We start from the raw sequence: 24028 nt of genomic DNA, 5'->3' as shown, positions 1-24028 counted from the left end.
GGGATTACAGGTGTGAACCTCCACACCCGGCTCACTGTCATTTTGATGTGCATTTGGAGAATTGCTGTTTGTTTGGTTTTTTGTTTGTTTGTTTGTTTTTAAATTCTGCGAGTGTGCAGGTCCTGTGTCAGATACTGGGGATTAAAGAGGAGTAAGTCCAGGATGGAAAGCACAAGATCTTGGCTAAGATCAGTGTGTCACTGCCATGGTAGGTCTTGGATAAGGATCTGTGTCAGGTGCCTCATCTACAAGCCATCACTTGGTGGGAGAGGGGCAAAATTTACTATGTCCGTAATTCTACCCCAAGTCCAGCCTCCTGGAGCTCAGACCCACAGAAAGGGGACTGGGAGTCAGGAAGAGGAGGCCAACGTGATTGTGGTGGTGGGATGTCACACCTGTGATGGGTCCCTTCAGTCAGGTGAGGGTGTCAGACCAAATGGTTTCTATGACTTGAGTATAAAGTAGAATACATGTGATTTTTAGAGAGGAATTATACCATTTGGAGAATAAAAGTGTGCCCATGAATCTTCGCTGGTTTAACTCTAGTCCCATTAGCTATGAGACATGTCATCCTGATATGCAGGTCCCAAAATGCCTGGAGAATGTGCCACACTGCCTCAGGACCAGGCTACCCTTCCACAGAGGGGGCCTGGAGGGTCTGGCTGAGGCAGTGAGCAGAATTTAGAAGCAGGGATCTATTTCATTCCTTTGATCCTGTCAGAAATAGTGAAAGCATTTGCCAGAGCCAGCTGGCTCCTCAGGGCAGAGATGGCGCAGCTGTGACAGCCTTCCGGCCCTCAGCCTGCAGCAATCGCAGGTCAAACCGGAAAGTGCATCTACCTTTTGCAGAAAAATCAGATACTCTGAATGAAAGTTCCTGTGTGTGATGCTAGAGAAATAATATATGGAAAGAGAGAAAACATGGAAGCATGTATTCTAGATGCTACAAGTTCATTTCTAGTGATCTTTTGCCAATTAACAGTTTGAGCCACTGTAGGACATTTCCTTTCTATTTTCATTGCAAATGGGCCTGATAAGTCTGATACATGTAGTACGACTTTTGGAATTATTCTAACCAGTAAATTATGTGGCAACTGGAATAACACATGTGACTCACTTTGTGGACAATAAAACTGTGTGCCTGAAAGATGTCTGATTTACTCTACCTTAGTAATGAGGACAGTGTTTCAGTCCCCTCATTCTGCATAAGCAGACTTCTAGTGAATGAAGACTTGAGAATTCCAAAAGGATAGGGTTCCTATTTTTCAGAAGGAATTACGTATGGGTTTTATCCCATCTTTTTCCTCTTTGCTCCTTCTCTGCCCTCTGAAGATTTCAGTGGTGATATATCTAGGTCTGTATGATATAGATATAGATCCACAGCAGCAGAGAGAAAATAGTAGTGACCTAAATATTTTCTCTGTGCTTAAAAAAAATACATAATAACAACAGCAGTAAATTTCAGGGGGCTATAAGCATACCCATAAATTTGCCTTCCTAACCCAAGAATAGATTTTTTAAAATTATTTACCTCCTAGGTTAAGAAATAGAAACCCAAACTAGCTTAAATTTTAAAATAATAATGAAGGACCGTTCGCCAGAGAGATCTAGGGATATCTGATAGAATCTAGAACAGGAAGCAGTATCTCCAGAGAAACCGGCTTTAGGAATGAACTAGAAAATAGAGACTGAGCAAGCAGTTCCTCTCCTGTTCCCCTCCTCCTCTGTGGCAGCTGCTCTTGGCACCCACTGCTCTTCTGGGCCTGTGTCTGCCTTTGGCCTCTCAGCATAGCCCAGTCTCAGCTGCCCCCAGATGCATTCATGATCCCAAAGTCACATCTCATACCAGCTGGGCCCTCCTGGGTCTCTGTCTGTGTCTAGAGTCAAACTTGATCATAGGGGCCTGAGCCTCAGTGGGGGCCAGTTCTCAGAAAGGAGTACAGACAGAGGGTACCCCACTAGGTGTCTGTGACACCATGTGGCACTTCTGGTGCTTGCTCTGTGTTATATTCTTGTCATCATAAAATGCCTCGCTCACAATATTGTAGTCTTTTGTTGCTGTTCATTCAGATGTTAGATTTTTTTAAGCAAGTATTATCTTTAAAACTAGTGTAAAGTGCACTGTTGGGATCATCTGAGAATTACAATCCTCTGAGTTCTTAGTATCTCTTAGCCAAAAATTCATCTAAAACTTTGCCACATTCAAAGAAGGTCTTCACTGAATCCTTTAATCCTTTTCCCACATGCTTTGTTATCTGCAATCACTTTTGAAAGCCCTAAAAATATAATTGCAGATATATTTAGTTCTTTGGAAAAGTATTGATTACTCATTTTCTTCAAATGCCAAAAAGACAAAGATGATTTAATCCCCTCTTTTCTTGTTTGTATTTGATTAGCCATGAAGTCAGAAAACAATATCCAGTTTAGAGGACATGTTTTCAGATTCCCTTGGTCCTAAGAGTCAAGGGAGCCCCCAATCAGCCATGTGCTAACTCACCAAATTAGAAACAGAAATCAGTAAAGAAATAAAAGAATCTTGCATTTAATTTATCACTCTTTAAGGTTAGCTGAGCTAGATTTCAGACCCAGCTGGTGCCTACTTAAACATTAAAGAATGTGATATAACCACAGAGTTCTTTTGGGGGGCATTTTTTTTCCCAAGGACATTTTAAGACTACTAGATATACTTAGATGTGGGGGGGGTGAAAGAAGGAAGAAGGTTATTTTATACAGACATATGCTGAATTCTTTGTAGATCAAATATTATGATGTCTGAGATTTGCTTCAAAATAAACTGTGGTGAGATGGTCAGAGGAGTTTATGAGACAGGCATGGCCATGAGTGCCTAATTGAAGCTGGACAATTCCATATCTGTTTGAAATTTTCATAATTAAAAAATGCTAAAAAATAACAGACCATGTATATATCTTGAGACTTTAAAATTTTCAAGCCAAAACAGATTATTGCCATCGTAGGAGGGAAACTAGGAAATCTATTCTTTTTCAATATTAATCAAAATTAAGATGATAGTTCTATGTCAGACTGAAAGATTATATTTGCTTAACATTCTGTTTGCGGTAAGTCTCATCTTTTCCAACTTCCAAGTAAGACAGGGTGGAGAAGAAAGCATTTATAGTTTGTTTTATGTGTCCTTTCTGTTTCTAAATTTGTTTGCTGCTATGCTGGACATCCAATCCAGGGCCTCACGCAAGCTGGACAGGTGCTCTACCACTGAACTGTGTCCCCAGCCGCTCAGTTTCTAACTTTAAAGGCAAATTTACAATTTAGACCTGAGTGAATGCAATGCTCACAACAAGCATCTTGCCTCAAATGCTATAATTTTTGCAAAAGCCATTTGCTTCACTTCATTTATATGCTAAGAGACAACAAGGGAAAGTACAAATAAATTGATTTTGTCAGTCTTTGAAGATTTGTAGCTATTTTCCAGTGCAACAGAGTAAAACATATCAAGCTTGATTCTTCTATTGGAAGGATATTCAAGGTCAAATTTTATGAGTTCTATATTCTAAAAAATCACAGCTTTGGGGCTTGTACCTTGTCATGTTATTTCTTATACATGCCCTTCTGAATGATTTAACATGCGTTTACTCAATTTATGAGACTTTGATTAGAATGAATCAAAATAATGATATTAACTTATAATTGTATAATACAAAGATAAATGCACAACTTAATCATCTGTCTCCTCTCTGTCATCCCAGGAAAATTATTGCAAGTTAATTCGGGTGCCAAAGAACAACTTTTTTTTGAAGCTCCAAGAGGCAAAAGGCATATTATAAGACCTTCAGAGGTAACAATCATACACAAAGCTTTTTAAAAAATATTTTGTGTATATTTAATGTGTTAACTTTATAAAAAAACCTATCGATATTCACTAGTATGGGTGACATTTAGCTTACCTTTAAGCTTGATCATGTCTTAAGACTGAATCATTGCTTAATTTGGTTTCCTAATTTCTGAGGAATGGAGTCACTGAACCATTGACAGAGCAGGGTAGAGCTGGCATTCTGCTTCATTTTTCTTGCCTTCACACAATAAGTTAACACTTTGGATACCTATTTTTCCATTCAGCATGTCATTTTGTACAAAGCTTTTCATGAACATATATTTTTAAAATATTTTCTCAATGTCTATTTGAAAGAAGTGGTCCACAGCCCAGCCATTCCAATGTATCAAGCCATTTTCTTCATTCCATGTTTTCCTCGTGTCCTTATTATCCTCATATGTAATTTTTTTAAGTGAAATCAAAGCCTCTATGGAATTTTGAATGCATAAGCATGCCTTCCTGGAAGATAGGTTGCTTTGTGGGTTAGTACCTCTTTCAGGGTCTTGGAATAATGATCTTGATTATCCAAATGTCTTTCCATGATTAAGCCCTAAGGAAGTCCTCTTGATCGTTGGAGACAAGTTGAGTCATTTGTTTAACCTTTGATGAAACAATAGGAAATATTGCTTCTTTGGAGGAGGAGGAAAGGGTATGCCACTAAGTGACAAGCCCTGGCCTCTCTGGCTTTCGTTGGCCAGTGTTATAAAATATCACAGTACTGTCAAGCACTCCTAAAGGCAATGGGACATAGGTACGTTCATAATGCTTCCATTGTTTATAAAGGGAGTATACTTCTCGTACTTAAGAAATACAAGTTGTCATAGGTGACTGCATTGTGTTATGGAAACTGATGATTACTGAATTGACATTACTCCCCAGTTCCAATTGCCTTATCTGTGATTAGTTCTCATTTTAACTTTTTTTATATGAAGAAACTTATACTCTTGAGTAAGATTCTTGTCATTCATTCACCAAACATTGGTTGAATATGCCAAGCAATGTACATTTTTAATCTTCACAACAGCTTTAGATGATAGTTGTCAGTCTCAATTTACAGATAAGGAAATTAGGACTTCAAGAAAGTGACAACCACGGAGCTGTAATCCAATCTGGAGGGTCCACATGTCACTCCACAGTCTGAACCCTAAGCCGTCTTGAATTTCTCCTGGGCACTAAGCATCGTTATACATCATTTCAGATTTATTTTTCCTTCTCTCGCTAGTACCCCAAAATCAGTACACTCAAATAAAATACAACCTAACCAAATGGTGGAGGAGAGATGAGGCTGGCTTGGAACAGATAAGCAGTCATTACATAAAAGAATATGCACAAAAGGTAAATTTGGATTATAAAGTTGACCAAAATGGAAGGGTCTTGCTCTGAAGAGTAAATTTGCACTCTCTGGTGCACATTTATTATTCCAGAGACTGATTCCTGATGATGTGAGTTTGGGAGTCCTCCAGCTAATGTTTCCTCAGCCAACCTCCCTGGTAGTACCACTACTAAGATCACCAAAGAGACAGCTCGTCAGTTGGTCATCCACCAGCCCTTTAGCGGAGCATAAAGGGCTTTGAAAGTATTTTTCAAAAAGATTTTTTAAGAGTCAGCAATGATGAAACTAATATAAAAACTTACCCAGAAAGATGTTAAATATGACAAATATTAAAACATCCACTTAAAAATCTACCTGATGCAGTAAGGTGGGGTTAAAGGAACAATATACTAGAGGGCAAACTAGTGTGACTCCCCCTCTGTTTCCTAAGCATGCTACCTGAGGGATGTAACCTCTCCACGGGCTTCAATTTCCTTTTCCACAAAATGATGTTGAGTTTTGTAAAATGAGATTTATCTGTAAAATGAGATTGATAACTAGCATGTAAAGCCAGATGTGGAGGATTAAAACAAAGCCATATGAAGTAACTGGCACAGACATCAAATGTTAAGTGAATGAATGACATAATTAAAAATACTTCTCACTCAAGGTGCTAAGGAAGATGAGAGTTTTTAACAAGTTTATTTAATCCTTTGGAGTTTTAGGAATTACAAGGTCTTTTGTATATGTGTGTGTGTGTGTGTGTGTGTGTGTGTTTGCATACGTGCATCAAGGATTGAAACCCAGGGGCACTCAACCACTGAGCCACATCCACAGCCCTTTTTTCTTTTTTTTTCATTTTGAGACAGGGTCTCACTAAGTTGCTTAGGGCCTTGCTAAGTTGCTGAGGCTGACTTCAAATTTGTGATCCTCCTGAGCCACTGGATTATATTCACTACTGTGTCGGGCCAGATCATTCTTAAAATTCCATTTTAAATGCAATATTTTAGCTTCCAACAAGTTTAGGCATGTGCTTCCCCTGGAGAGCAGAGTGTCCAGATCTAGTAAACAGTGATATGTTGGGGTCACTACAGGCTGAGCAGAACCAAGCTCACTCTCCTGCCCATCTAACAAGGCCAGCACCAGTGCAGGGATTGGAGATGGACAAAGAAGGTCTCAGAAAAGGAACCTTGAAGGAAGTCAGTGGCTGAAAAGCCTGCTTCCAGAACCTGTGGGGGATGGTTGCCTGCTTCTCTTCCTGTGAAGGTTGGTGTAATGTCATGAGGGGCTGGAGGACCCCACTTCTGCCTCAGAAGATGGAAGTAACTGCCAAGTGACCAACCTGGAGTCACTTCAGCCTCTGGTCCTGCCTGGGACTCTCCAAGTCACTGGACCAGCTGCACATTTTTGGTTCCAGTTCTGCATTGTTCAAGAGAAGCACAGAATGTTAAATCAGGATAAATCTTGACTAAAAAGTGTATACCACCTTATGAGGGGACTAAAACCCTGACTGCATATTTATCTTAATTTCTCTTCTAAGCAGTCACAGCAAGCAAAAAACAAAAGAACTGGAGGCCAAGGGCACTAGCAATGTGCAAAGCAGTTTTGAAATCCACAGGGAGTGGTCTGGGCTTTAACTTTAGCTATGATTCTCTAATGATTTTTTAAATATTCTTTAGACAGTGCTTATCTAAAGAAACTGTAACACTAAGACGTACTAGCAGATCTTTAAAGAAAGTAAATGAGATAAAAATCCCCCCGGAAAGCCAAAAACATAGTGTTGTCATTATTGTTTATTGTTGTTGCTTTAAAAAAAGAAACGCCTCAATTTTGTCAGGACTTAACATATAAATTGGAAATCTAGCCATGAATTTCAGACAAAACAGTTTTAAAGGATGAAATGTATATTCATGGCAATGCAGTATGAACAGCTCTTCAAATTTTAGGGATAGTCTCTGTAGAGCATAAAAGATATTAAGCAAGCTGCAGAATCTTACTTTTCCCTCCAAGGAAAAACACTTCTTCGATTCTTTAAAAAAAGAAATTATGTCTTATAATTTTTGAAAATAATTTGCTAAGAACACTCTAGCTCAGTAATGCTCAGCACAGAGCAATCTTACCCCCAGGAACATTTGGCAATGTTAACAGACAGGGGTGTGGTACTGAGACCCCGTGGATGAAAGCCAGGCATGCTGCTAAACATCCCACCTAGCAAGGGACATTCCTCCACAACCAAGAATTATTCAGACTAAAGCATCAGTGCTGGGGTTGAGAAACCCTGCTCTGTTTATGGCTTATATGACTGTACATGTCTGATTAAAAACTAAAAATCTTTACTATTATCAGATTTCTACAATTCCAAAATGTACCTTTGATTTAGAGAAAAATATTTGGATATTTGACTGTAGCGGTTGCTTATTAAAATAATGCAGACACTACTCCAAATAAGTAACTTGGCATTTGTGCACCCTCAGCACATGACTCAAGTGCCTGAGGTTGGCATGGTCATCACTTAGAACCACTCAGCTGCAAATGGATTCTCTGAAAACAAAAGAAACTAGATTGTGCAAAACTGTCATTTTCCTTCCTCCTCTGGCAGATTGAGAAGATAGAATGGGACTCATGGACCTGCGTTCTGGGGCCCACCTGTGAGGGAATCTGGCCAGTACATAGCGACGTGACGGATGTCAATGCTGCCAGTCTCACCAAAGACTGTTCCCTCTTGGCCACGGGAGATGATTTTGGTTTTGTTAAGCTTTTTTCATATCCTGTCAAGGTAATATTTCATGTTTGTTATGTGTCCTTGCTCAGCCTCATTAATAACCCCAAAGCTATCTGTTACATCTAGGTGGATTTTTAAATTCTGAAGGAATAGGCAATCAATAATGTTATTTACAGTATCACTTAGGCTGTATAAAAAACCTCCTGATGTTTTGTTTGAGTGACTAACTAAAGTGAAATTCTTATGGCTTAAAATTTCTTCTTGAAAGGGCTTTTAGAGGTCATCAAATCCAGCATCTTGCTGACTGTCATTAAGTGATGAGTCATCTTTATGACATCTCAAACCACTATTTTTCTAATTAGTACTAGCACACTTCCAGGAATGAGCAACTTACTCCCTCACAAAGCAGTCCAGATCTTTTTTAAAAAGTTCCAGTTTTTTTAAAAAAAGCTATTGCTCTGTATTGAGAATTCCCTTCTCCTTAGCTGATGCTCTGGCCTCTGAACCAGGATTGAACCATCATTCCTGTCCTCTAACAGCCTTTGTAAGTAGGAGGATGATATTTGACCCACTTTAGCCTCACTTTCTCCAGCCTAAACCTCTCCAGTTCCTTCAGCCATTTCCCACATTCTATGGTTTGCAGCTCTGCCCTGGCATTCATTTTTATCAATTCCCGCTTAAACTGTCTCATCTAGAACTGAAGTCAATGCTTCAGGTGCAATCGGGCCAGCTCACAGCAAGCAGGACTTCTTAGAGCCCTACACTCCTTGGTTTTGGTTTTACATTTGCATTCAATCAAACTACAATGACATCCGCTGAATTAAAGTCAAATTACAGATGTCAGTCTTTAAAATAATCCATTTATCCCCATCCTGTACTTAGTGCAATTGATTTTCTGAGTACAGAACTTTATATCTGTATTCCTCAAAAAAAGTTTTCTCTTGTTTGTTTAATCCCATTGTTTCATCCTATCAATGTCTTTTAAATACCTTTTGGAAATATTTACTCTCCCTTTTAGCATTGTGTCATCTTCTGCTTTCACAATTGAGTTCTAGATCGTGGAAAAACAAATAGAGAAACTAGAATACTACTGTACCAGGAAACCCATTCTGACATTCCATTTGCTAAGGCACACATTTAGTTGCAGTTCTTTGATCGATAACAGAATCTTACATCATCCTGACTGTATAATCATGCAGCCTAGTCCAATAAGACTTTGTTAAATTACTAATGAAACACCCTATAAAAGATGTGAGGTTAGTTCACAGTGAAGCCCTGCTGGTAATCACTTGATTCCTTTCACAAGGGGGTATTGAACTTCCGTGTAATATTTCATCCCAGAATTTCCCACAAATTACATCAGATCATGAACCAATATTTGCCAGTCTATTTGTTTTCCCTTTGGGATACAGAAACCTGTTTTATGCCTGATGCCACCTCTCCTGATTTCTAAACTCCTCAGCTATTGTTGATACTATTTCTGAGGTCTCCTTTGATGACATCCACTGTTGTGTAAATGAACCTTTCTGTTTTGAAGTGCCTTCTTTTTGACAGAGGAGATAAGTCAGTCTGCTTTCTAGTAATATTAAGCCATCAAATCTAAGAAGTATTCCTAACTTTTTTCTGTTTTTCTTCTTAGTGTTTTACAATAGCTTTCCTGAAACTACACCAAGGGTCCATGCAAGACTTTTTTTTAAAAAAAAAAAAACAAGGAGTATTGTTTTGATCATAACTTAAGGTTTCTTTGTTTTGTTTTTTTAGTTTGTTTTGTTTTTTTATGCAAGATTTCTGTGTTCCTCCATGATGATTCGCTCCTCCTCCCATTATTCACACTTTTCAAACCTGAACACACTAGTTCTATTGGCAGACACTTTGGTTTCTTTGGATGCTTTTTTGTTTTTCCTCTTCATTTGTTAATATCTGGCTGGATTATTGTTTTGAGTAGCCCTAAGAGACACATTTGATTGTGTCTAGTGTTCCTTCATTGTCTATTCCAAGTTCCAGAGTCACATGGTAACCTTTGCCCAATGACCTATCCCTTCTCCTTCACTTACCAGCCTTTCCTGTTTGATCAGAATTCAATTCTAAGTAGCCATTCTCCTTGATACTTCTTTGAAAAAAATAAATGAAATTGCTTTCAGGACAAGTCAAAAAAATTGATACTGTGATTTTAGTAGACCACAGTTTGGGCAGGCATTTAGACAGCAAAAACCCTTGTGTTACTATTATCTCACGTCTTCTAGGATTATTATTGGTCCTGGGATTTTATCACCCATCTTCCCAGCCTGGTGAGGTGGGATGTGTATCATTTTATGCTGTGTTTCTCAGACTCCCAGAGTTCCAAGGGAAGTGTCCTAGAGGCCACCTCAGGAAGGAGGACAGGGGCCAAGTGGAGGGCTCTGGGTTCTATCCCTGCTTCAGTTGGAATCACTGTTTTCTGTGTCTTATTCATAGAGCATCTGTGTAAAATATTTTTTTCCCAACGTTTTATTGTGAAAAACTGAGCAAATGGATAAAATAGAATGATAACAATGAAAACTCCTAGAAACCCACAGTCTACATTCTACATTAAAAGTAAATTGTGGAATTAATTTTAAAAAGTCTCAACTTTACACTTTGAGGGACTATTTAAAGAAGAGCTAAATGAAGGAAATAATAAAGATTACAACAGAAACAAATAAAGCTTGGCCTGATGGCACACAGTTGTAATCCCAGTTCCTCAGAGGCAGTGCCAGGAAGACCACAAGTTCAAGGCCAGCCTGGGAAATTTAGACTCTTTCTCAGGGGGAAAAAAAAAAGATTGGGAAGACATGGTGCTATAGCTCAGTGGTAAAGTGTGCAAGTCCCTGGATTCAATCCCAGTACTGCCAAAAAAGGAAAGAAATGAAATGGAGATTATAAAGATAATAGATCAATAAAACAAAGACTTTGTTACTATATTTTTAAATATTTATTTTTTAGTCGTGGTTGGACACAGTACCTTTATTTATTTATTTTTATGTGGTGCTGAGGATTGGATCCAGGGCCTTGCACGTATTAGGCGAGTGCTCTACCACTGAGACACAACCCAGCCCCAAGAGTTTATTCTTTTAAAAGATAAAATTGACAAACCTTTAACTAAACTAACCAAGAAAAAAAGGGGGGGGGGGGCGTAAACACAATTATAAGTGAAAGAAGAGATATTATATGATATTATAGCAATATAAAGGATCATAAGTCTACTATAAACATATGCCAACAAATTTGGATAATCTAGAATAAATTGATAAATTTCTAGAAACATACAACCTACCAAGTCTAAATGATGAAGAAGTAGAAAATCTGAACAGACCAATAATGAGTAAGGAGACTGAATCAATAATCAAAATCTTCCTTAAAAAGTCCAGAATCAGGGGCTGGGGTTGTAGCTCAGTGGTGAAGCACTTGCCTGGCATGTGTGGGACACTGGGTTCAAATCTCAGTACCACATACAAATAAATAAATAAAACAAAAGTATTGTGTCTATCTGCAACTAAAAATACATTTTAAAAGTCCAGAATCAGATGGCTTCATGGGTGAATTATACCAGACACTTAAAAAGAATTACTGTTGAAACTTTTCATTCTTTCAAGAAAAAAAGATGAGGGAACATTTCTAAACTCATTTTATGGAGCTGGCATTATCCTCATACCAAAGCTAGATAATGGCACTATAAGAAAAGACAATTATAGGCCAGTTATACCTGATGAACATAGGTGCAAAAATTTTCAACAAAATGCTAGCCAACCAAATTTAATATTAAAAGGTTTATATACTGTGAACCAGTGCAATTTATCCCTGGAATTCAAGGATGGTTGAATGTATGCAAATCAACAAATGTGATATGCCACATTAAAGAACGAAGAATAAACATGTATGATCATCTCCATATATATGAAAAAAGCATTTGACAAAATTCCACATCCTTTTATGATTAAACACTCTCAACAAATTAAGACCAGTGTTCCTCAACATTTAAAAATGCCATAAATGATAAGCCCACAGCTAACATAATACTCCATGGTGAAAAGCTGAAAGCTTTTCCTCTAAGTTCAAGAATGAGGCAAAGAATCCCACTCTTGCCACTTCTGTTCAGTACAGTTCTCAGTGAAAGAGTGCTTAACTCTCATCCTGCTATTTGCAAGAACATAAGTAAGAAATAAAACTAAAGGATGCTATGCTAAGTGAAATAAACTAGACACAAGTACCAATGCTTGTATGATCTCTCTTATATGTGGAATCTCACAAAGCTGAACTCATAGACACAGAACGGTGGTTGCCAGGAATGGGGTAAATGTTGGTGAAGGGGTACAGACTTTTAGTTAAGATGAATAAGTTCTGAGAATCTAATTAAATCATGGTGGCGATAGTTAATAATGCTGTATTATTTACTTGAAATATGCTGAGAGTTGATCTTATCATATACAAACACAAAATGGTAATAGTATACGGTACTGGATGTGTTAATTAACTTCATAGTGGTATCCGTTCCATAATTTGATACATATATCAAATCACCACACTGTACACCTTGAATATATATAATTTTTGTCAATTATATTTTGATAAAACTGGAAAAAAGTGAATTATCAGGATACTCTTAATTGCATGTCAACATTTATTTCATGGCGTCTTTAAGTATAATTTATGTAGTTGAAATACACAGATTTTGAAGTTTCTGTTAGGCGAGCTTTGAAAGCTCATACACATATATGACCCAAACTCTGATGAAGATGTAGAGTATCGTCCTCACCCCAGGATACTTCCTGAAGCTCCTCCCTCATCAGTTCCCACCCGCTACTTCACCCTCAGGTAAAACAGCTGTTTCAGTGTTGTTCACCAACAGATTACTTTGACGTGTTATAGAATTTCTTGTTAACATGATCAAGTAGGTACTGTTTTGCATCTGGCTTCTTCCACTCAGATAATGTTTGAGATTTATCTACATTGTATGTAATGTCTGTTCATTGTTATAACTGAGTGAAAAGTCCATTGTCTAACAGAGTTATATATAACAGGGTTTGTTTATATGCATTGATGGGCACATACTTTTCCAGTTTGGGATTGTGATAAAGCTGCTATGAACATTTTTGGATGAATGTTTGTGGATCCTAAGTAAATACTTAGGATTGGAGTTTCTGGATCATAGGGGAAAATATATGTTTAGCTTTTAAGAAACTGCCAGACCTTTTAGCAAAGTGGCTGCATCATTTTACATTCCTACCAAAAATGTAAGAATTCTGGTTGCCAGCATTTGGATTGGCACTTACAATTTAGCGGTTCTGAGTGATAGATGGTGCTATGGATTATGTTTTTAATGTACATTTCTGTGATAACTAATGATTCAGAACACTTTCATCTGTTGGCTATTTGTGAAGTGTCTCTGCAAATCTTTTGCCCATGATTTTAAGCTAAATTGCTTCTTGTATATTGAGTTCTACAGTATAATATTGGAAGAAACAGTTTCATAGTTATTTTTCTTCAAAGAGTTTGAAAACCGGTGGCCAATATGAATTCCTCTGGTGGTGTCACCTTTGTTCCTTCTCTATTTTTATCTGATTTTTTCAGCTCACTTTCCTTTTCCAATATGCGGCTTCATACTAATGAGTATTTCTACCTGTGTGTCATTCCTCCAAGTTTCCTGGGTCTTTTGAACAAAGTTCACTTTCTGTTCTCAAGTGACTGTGTCCTTCCTTCAAATTTCTACATTGAAACCCTCATTCCAGTGTGGTTGTATATAGAGATAGGATCTTTACAGAAGTAATTAAAATTAGATGAGTTCTAAAGGTCAGGCCCTGACCTGACAGAATGAGTGTCCTTTTAAAAAGAGACACCAGAGTGTACTCTCTTTGCAAATGTTTGTGAACAGACACTGAAGAAAGCCCAGTGAGCTCACAGGTGGGAAAGATCTATCTAGAAGTCAGGAAGAGAGCCTGAGAACATTCCTATACCGTACCATTTCTGCAGTCTGCCACTGAGTTCCATGTTACCAAGTCTTGATGGTACCTGTGAGATCTTATTACCACCACACAAGTCAAAAATTCAAGCTCCATTTATTATATGCTGAGACCTTGGGTCTTCCTCTTGACCCTGTCCCCCATTCTCCCTTCCCTTTAATTACTAGGCATCTCTTCCAGGCATTTTTCTTTTTATGGCAAACATATATCCTTATTAATATTTGGGTTTATAGTTTAAAGCCTACCCACTTAGGTAATTGGTTCCCTGACAGTCATCTTGTCCCCAGAATCCAAGCCAAAGCCTATACCCTTTGCCAGCACCCACCTATTTTGCCCATACCTTAAACCACTTTCTAGAAAATCAAATTCTTTTTTTTTTAAGTTGCTGATGAACCTTTATTTTTATTTATTTGTATGTGGTGCTGAGAATCGAACCCAGTGCCTCATGCATGCCAGGCAAGCGTGCTACACTGAGCCACAACCCAGCCCCTAGAAAATCAAATTCTTTGACACCATCTTTTTAGCTAACCAATTGCTTCTCATAGCCTCATTTCCCTTTCAAACCTAAGTCTTCCCACTGGAGAGAGGCTAAAAGACCACCACACAGCTTACACTTGTACAAATCCTCCATGCTCTCAAGTCTGCAAGTTTCCTTCTCAGAACATCAACATTTTATAGCTAGAGAAACTATATGAAGTCTTGTGGTTATGGGGAGAGAGTTGTCAGATTCTCAGGAACTTCTTACCTAAAAATGGATAAGAACCAGTGCTCTTGTACACCCCAGCAGGGGGTTGCACACCTGTAATCCCAGCAATTTAGGAGGCTGAGGGAAGGGGTTTGCAAGTTTAAGTTCAGCTTCAGCAACTAATTGAGACCCTGTCTCAAGATTTAAAAAAGGACTGGGGATGTGGCTCAGTGGTTAAGCACCCCTGGGTTCAATCTTCAATAGTACAAAATAATAATAATAATAATGGTAATAGTAATAGTAATACAACATTGCTCTGGAGACATAGTCCAGATTCTCCTGACTCATTTTTCACTCATGAGTCACTGAGAGAAGAGAATTCTGGAGAAGGAGTCCAGAAATGCAGTTTGGCATGGTGGCCCATGGAGGCAGCTCGTCTGGCTATGCCAGTCTTCAAAAGTCCCTCCATGTGCCCTAATAGGAACCACCCAGCATCCCTTGCCAACCTCTTCCTCCTGAGACAGCAGGACCTTCTAGTAACTGTGATTCCCTTTATTGTTCCATGGATCACTGATCTTGTTTCCTATTACGAGAATTTTGAATCGCCCTCTGCAGAAAGGATCTCAGCTTTGTTAAACAGTTTCAGTGGCCCATAATATTGTCCTCTTTCTCTGTCCTGCGTCTTCTCTCTAAAGCATGACTATAGTCACCTTAACATCTGTTTAAATTCTCCCATCCTGTCCACAAACCCTGTGTCCCCTCTAATAAAGGTGCAGGGAGGCATTTCTCAGGTTCTTTCACTTTCTCCTCTTGTAGAGAAACCAACTTAGGGTAGATATGCATGGGTGGGTTTGTGCTTCCAGCAGGAAGGCCAACAGGACACATGGCTATAGCCACTGTGACTATCCTGTACCTGGATCTTACATGATCACACGGGGTTCCCCTGGGAATTCTGCCTTTATTCTGCCTGTGTGCTAGCAAACGAAGGATTGTGGAGAGCTCTTGGAGCTGCTGCCTGCCTGTTTGCTTCACTGATCTTTCTAGAGTCACTACTCTGCTGTGGAGCAGGCAACTCCACTAAACTGTCAGGGAGGGTCAACCAGAGACAGCTCTTGACCAAGAGTACTTCAAAGTCACCAACGCTCCAGCACCTGTTTCCTGCCCTGTGTCTGCGCTGGTTTTAGGTTTTCTACTGGGCCTTCCAGAGCCCTGTGGAAGCCTCTTGTCAGTTATTTACTAAAGTTTTCATCTGGGACACCCATGGCCGTCTCATGACCTCCGAGAGTTCATGTGGCTTCGCTCATTGCAAAAGGTATTCCCTGGAAGCCGCTGAGAAGATGGAAAACTCTACCTCTTTAAATGGCTCCCTCTGGAGATGTTTTTGCCAGGCTGTGTCTCATGAGCCTAAAATGGAAGCTCCTCCTGGTGCCAGCTTCGGTTTCCCAGCACTTGTCAGGGCTGCCCTGGGGGAAGCTGCTGACCGCATTCCACCCTCTGCCCCTTGCCACCTGGGGTCAACGTGGTGGCCTGGGCACCCCACTCCAGGTGCTTCCAGTAATTACTGCTAAATTGGGTCTTATTCGACTTTGTGTGTTGAGCAGGAGCTTGCTTTGCTCTTAAATCCGTGTTTTGAGTGTTTCTAGTGTTAGAAATGGTTTCCAGTGGCCACAGTACAAACCGCTGCTGTGTTTGTTTTAAATCTTGAGATTCCTTGCTTTTCTGTCATTTCTGGGTCTGTGGTACAAAAGCCACTGTAGGGATGGCGGGGAAGACACTTTTGATCTCAGATGTCAGCCAGACTCTCAATCAGAAGTTTATACTTGGAGACCTGTGGAGATGGCACATTTGATATGTGACAAAAACAGGCTTTTTATATATCTATAGGCTCCTAGAAACATTCATTGCCTCAAAAGGTATTTATTGAGAACCTATTATGAGCCAGGAACAAAGAGACCTAGTCCCTGCCCTTGTGGAACATGTACTCTGGTGACATGCAGGGAAGTTTCTCTTTGGGATGAACTGCTTCATCATACCCAGTAGAGTCCACCTAGAAAATAAAATGGAAGAAATAGCCCATAAAAAAAAAAAAACAATAACAAGCCCACCTGGCTGGGGTAGGTGCCAATGTCTGGCTTTATATACAGGGGCAGCACGCAAGGTTCAAGAAGTACGTGGGGCACAGTGCCCACGTCACCAACGTGAGATGGCTGCACAATGACTCTGTGCTGCTCACAGTGGGCGGCGCCGACACAGCCTTGATGATCTGGACCAGGGAGTTCGTGGGGACCCAGGAGAGCAAGCTGGTGGACAGCGAAGAGTCTGACACGGATGCGGAGGAGGATGGAGGTGAGTCCCAAATAGCCACACGCCACCACACCTCCCTCTCTGGCCCCTCCTGAGCCACTGCAAACCAACTCACTCCCCAATTTCTCTGTGTCGTTTGAGGCTATGACAGTGATGTTGCTAGAGAGAAGGCCATTGACTACACCACCAAGATCTATGCTGTGAGCATCAGAGAAATGGAGGGCACCAAACCACACCAGCAGATGAAAGAAGTGTCCATGGAAGAAAGGTATGGTGTCGCAAGGTTTGTCTGTGTTTGTTGTGCCTGACAAGAGACTTATTTAAACCAGAATGCATTTGTCCTCAAAAGCTGGTACTTAAGCAAGTCTTTTATGATCTGTAGACTTAACTTATATAGGGTTCACTGGGGAAATTGCCCAGTGTCCTCACGATTTGTCCCCACGACATGGTACTAGATAGGACTTTCTGCCTAGTAATAACTATTAATAAATATAATGTCACCTCTGATCACTCTTTGTAGAAGTTGATTATGGGTACGACTTGAACAGAAATGAAATTTTGTTGGACTAGACTTCTCTAGCTTTGCTGGGTCTGGAGAAGATGCCAGGATAGCCCAGAAGCTGTCCCGAATGCAATGGTTGACAGGAACATATGCTGATTAGTGAGATAGGAGTGAAATCGGGCTTTTCTCATTCAACAATATTTGTGGAGTTGTGAAAAATCATCTTCCATTCTGACTAGAGTCTTGCCATACCTAGTCACTTGGTAGAGATCTCTTACTGTGTCTTCCCTTACCCAGAATTGTTCCGGGAGGTCAGTAATTCCACATCTAACTCTTTTGATTTAGTTGCCTTGAATGCTGTATGTAAAAGAAGGTTTCTAGTAGCATGTGATTCCTTTTGATGAGTGATTTTAAGTATAGATAAACTTCCAACATTGTAGAATTCTAAAAAGCAAAACTCATAATTATGTAATTGACCACATTTGTACTTTGGATGATAATGAGTAAAGATTCTCATACTTAAAGTGAATTTCATGGATCTCAAAAGTACTTTAAGAATTCTCTGTGGCACTTCACCTTGTGGTGGGCTTGGTGTTCACAGCTACGTTAGTCCTGTGATGTATAAGTCATGAAATCAAGTAATTTGCACTTGATAGGACTTTCTGCCTAGTAATAACTATTAATAAATATAATGTCACCTCTTATATTAGGTGGGAGATTAGATGAAAAGAAAGAAAATGTGACTCCCAACCTTCTGCTTCAGTTCAATGCCAGATGATAAAATAAGCTTGATAAGTGGTGGGTGTGCTTCTGGCAAGAAGATGGTATCTGATGCAGAAAAGCACTAATTTTTCCCTAGCATCCTCATTAAATGTTGCTATGATGGCTCAGAGTTCTCTTTTAATTAAAAACACAGATTTTTTTTTTGCAATGGTCTTTAAAGTATAGAAGTGTCGTTTATTTTGTTTGTAACTTGGTTTTAAAGTGGCCACAAAGACAGGAGGACTTAGTTCTAAGAATTAAGAAAAAAAAATGAACCATATGCACATAAGTACATGAGTAGGCCTCCCATTTAACTAATCCACTCTAAAAAAAAACAAAAACCATTTGGTCTAAGTTAAAATTCTTTTGGGGGGAAAAATTATCCGTCCTTTCCAACTGCACATTCCATTGTGAAGTGCGTTGACTTGGCCATTATTCCAAGGTTGTTTCTGGCTGATGTCTACAAAATGTGATGGTGTCTCATGCTGATATTTAGACCAGTGTAAAATATAGTCAGCTAACCAAAGTCTTAATTCCCAAATAATACAGCTGATTTCAAACTTAATCCACAGCTCATCTGAATCTTTCCTTGTCATATGTCTCTAAGACTGGGCAACAGAAGTGTCACACTGTCCAATTTTGTATAGGGTGGGAGGTGTAAGGGTAGAGAGAACCTTGAGGCTTTTTCCATTTTAAAATTCAGAATTTTGAAGTTCCCTTACTTCATCATGCAGTTGCAAATTTGTGATACATTAGCACACACTGAATTCACTTATTTTTAACAAAAGAAAAAAATACTTCATACTATTATGAGATATAGGAGTAGGCCTTTCAGTGCTTTACTGGCACTTTTAAAAATAATTCACACTAGAATGCAGCGAAGAAAACAATTTTAAGATAAGTATAGGGTCCGGAGGAATAATCAAGTGTTTTCTATAGAGAGCAACTTCCTTGATAACTTTAAAAGCCTTGACAGCATCAGTTTGCAGAAGGGGCTGTAACCAGAGAGACAATGCCAGCTGCACAGCATGCTGGGGGCACAGCGTGCCCACGCCAGCCAGGGCAGCAGTAGATGATACCTGACTTAGAAGCCTCCATGGAGGCAAAGCAGAGCCAAGGACAAGCAGTCTCTACCCACCCCCGTCAGTCATTTTTGGGGAGCCTGAACCTCAGAAATCAGGTTGTAGGCAGCTTCTGAACCAGTGCCAGTAAAAAGGTACATTTAGGCATTTGTGAGAAAGCAGGGTGAGTGATGAAAGGTGGGTTCTTTTTTTTTTTTTGGTTCTGGGGCTCAAACCCAGAGCCTGGTGCATGCTAGGCAAGCACTCTAGCACTGAGTTACATCCCCAACCCTGGGTGGTACTCTTGACCATAAATAACATAGAACTCTTTAGTGCTCAGCTAGGTAGAAAACAGGTTGCAGGGACTCAGGGTTCCTAAGAATTAGGGGCAGTGACAGAAAAATGCTGAGTGCCTTAGACATCAGGAGCATGGAGCCAAGCAGCACCCAGTTCCTCCCTGGGAATATTCAGGACTGTCAACCAACAGCTCCTGAAGCTGCTCCCTTTAACTATTCGAGCCCTGCTGATTTGAGAGGCGCAGGCTCTCCTTGACTTTCCCTTCATTGTCCTCTTCCTGGTGCACAATGCCAGCAGATACCTGGGCGCGTTTCCTAATCACTTAGGCTGAAACATACACCCATGAGACTAATGAGTGACAAGCACTCAAAGATGGAGATGTGCACTTGAAACAATTGTTCCATGCAGGGACCTATTTTGTCTCTTATTAATGTTCCAGGCAATTCTGTCTCTAATTAAATCTCTTTCCACCTCTAAAAGCAGTTGGAAACCTTGAGATGAATAGAACATCTGTCATACTGAGAAGAAAAAAATGCCTTGAAGACAGCTGCACATTATGCATCAATCATTTTCTAACCAACCAAATGCCTAGTGCCTAAATTTTAGGTAGTCATGGGCTGTTTCTAATTAGATTCAGTTATCGGATTTTAAAATAGCTATGAGACTTTAGATCATATTTTTCTGTGCAGTTTCTAATACATTGTAAGTTCTTATTCTTCAGAAATCATATGATCTTCAGTTCCAGTCTTTTGAGAAATGAGAAAGTTGAGAACAAAGTTGTAATTGCTCTCATAATAATACTGAGTGGTTCCTGCCAAATGTGGAATATCTTACAGATGTTTATCCACCCACTTCAACTTTGCTCCAGCACCTTGCTTTCTTCCTTGACTTAGACTTGTTTAGCCAGTCCCCAACCTTGGGTAAACCTGTTGTTCAACTGCCACGTGCAGCACGTGGCTGAGAAGTCCTGAAGTCTTTTCCATTCTTGGGAATCCATGCTTTTGCCTGTCATCTGAACACTCAGGGCTGCCCCACACTGCTCTCCTTCATCCCCAGCTGACTCAGATCTAATTCTGGCCTACAGGAATCTTTCCAAACCTTCTCTGCCTCTCAGGTTCCCTACTCCAACATGGCATATCCCTTACTCTCAACTTTTGACCTCGGATGCTCCTTTGCCATGTTTTCTCATAAGGCCATGGCTGTTTTGTCCATCTGCAAACTTGAATTATTTAATAGATATTTAAAATGTCAGGAAATTCGTTTTGGAAAAAAGAAGGGGGGAAGCATAGTTTTTCTCAGAAATTTAAGGAATAAAATGCTTACTGTTAGGCAGGCATGGTGGCGCATATCTGTAATCCCAGCTGCTTGGGAGGCTGACGCAGGAGGATCACTAGTTCAAAGCCAGCCTCAGCAACTTAGTGAGGCCCTAAGCAACTCAGTGAGACCCTGACTCTAAATAAAATACAAAAAAGGGCTGGGGATGGGAAGTGTCCCTGAGTTCAACCCCTGGTCCCCACCCCTGCCACCCAACAAAAACACTTACTGTTATCACAGCACAAAGGACTGTACTTAAATTCTGTATTCTGACTTTGTTTCTTCTCCCAATCTAATTCGATGACAAAATCCCTAATGTTTGCTCAGTACCAAAGTACTAGAGTTACCTATAAAACTAAGAAGTTTCTTTCACCACGTTATCAAAGCCACATCTAGATTATGTGTTGCTTTTGATTGATAAGATAGGGCTCTTCAAGAGAGTCACCCAACCCAAACTGGCCATTTTTTGGCTCACACATCTAAAACTTTAGGGACAGAGCAACTTCTGGTATCTCTCGATATGAGGACTCAAATCCTGTTGCTGGGATTGTGCTCTTGTTCCATATCTCAACTCTACTCCCTCTGGGTTATTGAAATTCTTCAAGTAGCAAAATGACGACAGTACCTAGACTTTCTAGTCTTTGTGAGTCAAAACCAGCAGGAAAGAACTACCTCTGATTCACAATCTACATAAATGTCCTGTCATGCTCAGGTGGATCCCATGATAACTGTTGAGCCAATCTCTATGACCCAGAATAAAAGAGACTTTGAAACTGAGTATATAATCACATGCCAACCATAGACTAGCAATGTAATCACCTTCACCAGAACCAAATGCTTTGCAAATGCAGTTACCACCACCCTAAGAGAGACATCCCCAAAAAGTTACTGCATCCAGCCCTATATCTAGCATCTCTAGGTGCTGTGAAGTCCTCTCATCCAGGTCCAGATAAAACTCCTCACTGTCCTGTTGCTAATGATGTTAACTATCTTAAATATACCAAGTACACCATGGTGAAGAGAAGACAGAATTGGGATTTTTTTTTAAACTATGAACAAGGAAGAATAAGACGTAATATGCAGTGGTCACTGTTCTATGGCCATATTATCTTCAACTGGACAGGACAGTCAAACATTCCTGCCCTGGCCATGTGCGTGCTTTGCACAATGGAGAGTTATATGAATGTTGGAAGATGCTGACAGGATATAAAGGTTTTGTTCATAGACATACAGCCTTGAAAACCTAAAGTAGGAGGTGACTCTTTTTTAAAAAGCACGGCTTCTCAATTCTCCCAAATTCCCACTGGGATGTAAATGATGCGTGTGCTTCATCATTTGCATAGGAAAATGTATACCTTCCCACCTCTCATGGGCTCCTCCCTAAACTTTGAGAGACTGGCACCGGGTTTGGCTGTTCCCCAGATACAGGTGACCAGTGCACACAGGCTGCCAGGTGGGGAGGGGCAGGTTAACTTTCAAAGACATTTCCCAGGAGACGCACGTTTCAGGTCAGTCTAAATTCCACTTTTTTATCATCTAATTCTCTGGCCTAACATTGGGTGTTTCATAGTATCAACCTAGGAGAAAAATATCTTTTATATCTCAGGTAACTACTTAATTCCTAAAGCGAAGGTCAGTTAAAACATGTGCCACTCTACTCTCATATTTTGGTAGTAAACTAAACACCAGTTAATCAATTGCTATTGGCAAATATTCCTCTTTTTTTTTTTTTAGGCTCAACTTATTTTAATTAGTGGTTATCACTGTGTCACATTTATAATTGTCACTGTCTGGTCTTCAGCAGACTTTCCTTTGGGTTGGTGTAGATGTCTTCTTCATAGTACCACCGTGAAACTCTGAAATTGTCCTTGTTTTTTGACAATAGGTTCTACTCCCAAATTTGGTTTCCCCTTTCCCAGGAATGGCATCTGGGCTCTATGAGTAGTGTTTTTCCCCAGGACTACTAGAGATAGCTTGAATTGTTACAGACACACCAGGCAAGGTGGCACACACCTGTAATCCCAGCTACTTAGGACACTGAGGTAGGAGGACTGCAAGTTTGAGGCCAGCCTAGGCAACTTAGCAAGACCCTATCTCAAAATAGAAAGAAAACAAGGCTGGGGATGTAGCTCAGAGGTGGAGTGTCTGTGGGTTCCATCCCTGATACTACTGGGGAAAAAAACTGTAGACGCAAAATAGAAAATAGTTTTTTTAAAAAAAAGATCCTGAGGTTATATGATATTTTAAAATTTTTTCCCCTCATATTAGCCCGGTTTCTGTTGCTGTTACCTGAGATAACCAACTCTAAAGAAAAAAAAATGTCTATTTTGCTGGGGAGGGCATGGTAGAACAAAGCTGCTCACCTCATGGCTGGGGTAGAGAGACCAAGGTTCCATCCATCCGGTTTAAGGACACACCCTCACACACACCTTAAAACCTCCCAGGAGGCCCCACACCATTTCCCAATAACACCAAGCCAGGAATTGAGTCTTTAATACATGGGTCTTTAGGGAATATTTTAGATCCTAACTAAAGCACCTTGTTTTAATAGTGGCTTTTGTTTGGTTGCTTTTTGCCACTGTTTTTGAGGTATCATGTTACATATTATAATTTTAAATGCTAACAATTATGTGTCATTCAATTATGTTTTACATTCTTGTCTCAAATTTAGAAATCTTTCCTTTTCTGATTCTGATTCTTCACTCAAGCTCCTAAATTGGCTTCAGAGAAAGCAAAAATATGGGACATCTATTATCTTAGATAGAATTTTGTAAAATTGGTAGACAGTGAAAGAGATAACCTAAGTCTTTGAGATTTGTCCTAAACTCTGTCATTTGTGGTCCCAGGAAAGAGATGATCCTCCCAACAGGAGGTAATTGAAGGGCACTTAATGAAGAGATTTAACAGGGCGTGGGCAGGGTTAAGAAAAAGGGGCAGGAAGGGGTGCCCTGGAGTTAGCATAGCTGGATGCCATTACCAGCCCTGGGCCTGAGGGGAAAGGGGAAGAAGCTGTTGCCAGAGGGAGAGAACAGAGCTGTACTAGAGGGCCACTGGGACCAGAGTTGAAACCTGTGGGAGAGTGTTGGAGGTCATCAGCCTGGGTCCCAGCAAGGAGGCCTGGAGAGAATAAAAGCCTTTGCATTCTCCTCCCACGCTGAGATCTGCTAGTGCTTCCCCTTAGAGAAAACCAGCCAGAGCCATAGTTTTTACACCCCTCTCTGGGGGTACCACAGGAATCAACTTTAAA

The 24028-nt window shown here is 40.0% G+C and overlaps 1 protein-coding gene across 3 annotated transcripts in view; it reads left to right on the top strand.

Moving 5' to 3' along the window:
• Positions 1–24028, top strand: part of Eml6 (EMAP like 6) — a 267072-nt gene that overhangs the window by 203472 nt on the left and 39572 nt on the right. For all 3 annotated transcript variants that reach the window (XR_006847095.2, XM_046423963.2, XM_046423967.2), the window contains exons 24-27: positions 3723–3811; positions 7759–7935; positions 16686–16887; positions 16987–17113. Coding sequence is in view for 2 of the 3 variants with exons in the window: in XM_046423963.2 (XP_046279919.1) it covers positions 3723–3811; positions 7759–7935; positions 16686–16887; positions 16987–17113 (595 nt within the window). In the remaining variant the exon portion in view is untranslated. The remainder of the gene's footprint in view (positions 1–3722; positions 3812–7758; positions 7936–16685; positions 16888–16986; positions 17114–24028) is intronic.

Source organism: Marmota monax, unplaced genomic scaffold (genome assembly GCF_021218885.2).
Source record: "Marmota monax isolate L192 unplaced genomic scaffold, Marmota_monax_Labrador192_F-V1.1 WCK01_AAM20220418_F8-fsc00015, whole genome shotgun sequence".
In the NCBI taxonomy this organism is placed as follows: Eukaryota; Metazoa; Chordata; class Mammalia; order Rodentia; family Sciuridae; genus Marmota; species Marmota monax.
The sequence above is the reverse complement of the archived record's forward strand: the minus strand, read 5'-3'. Positions and strand labels throughout refer to the sequence as shown.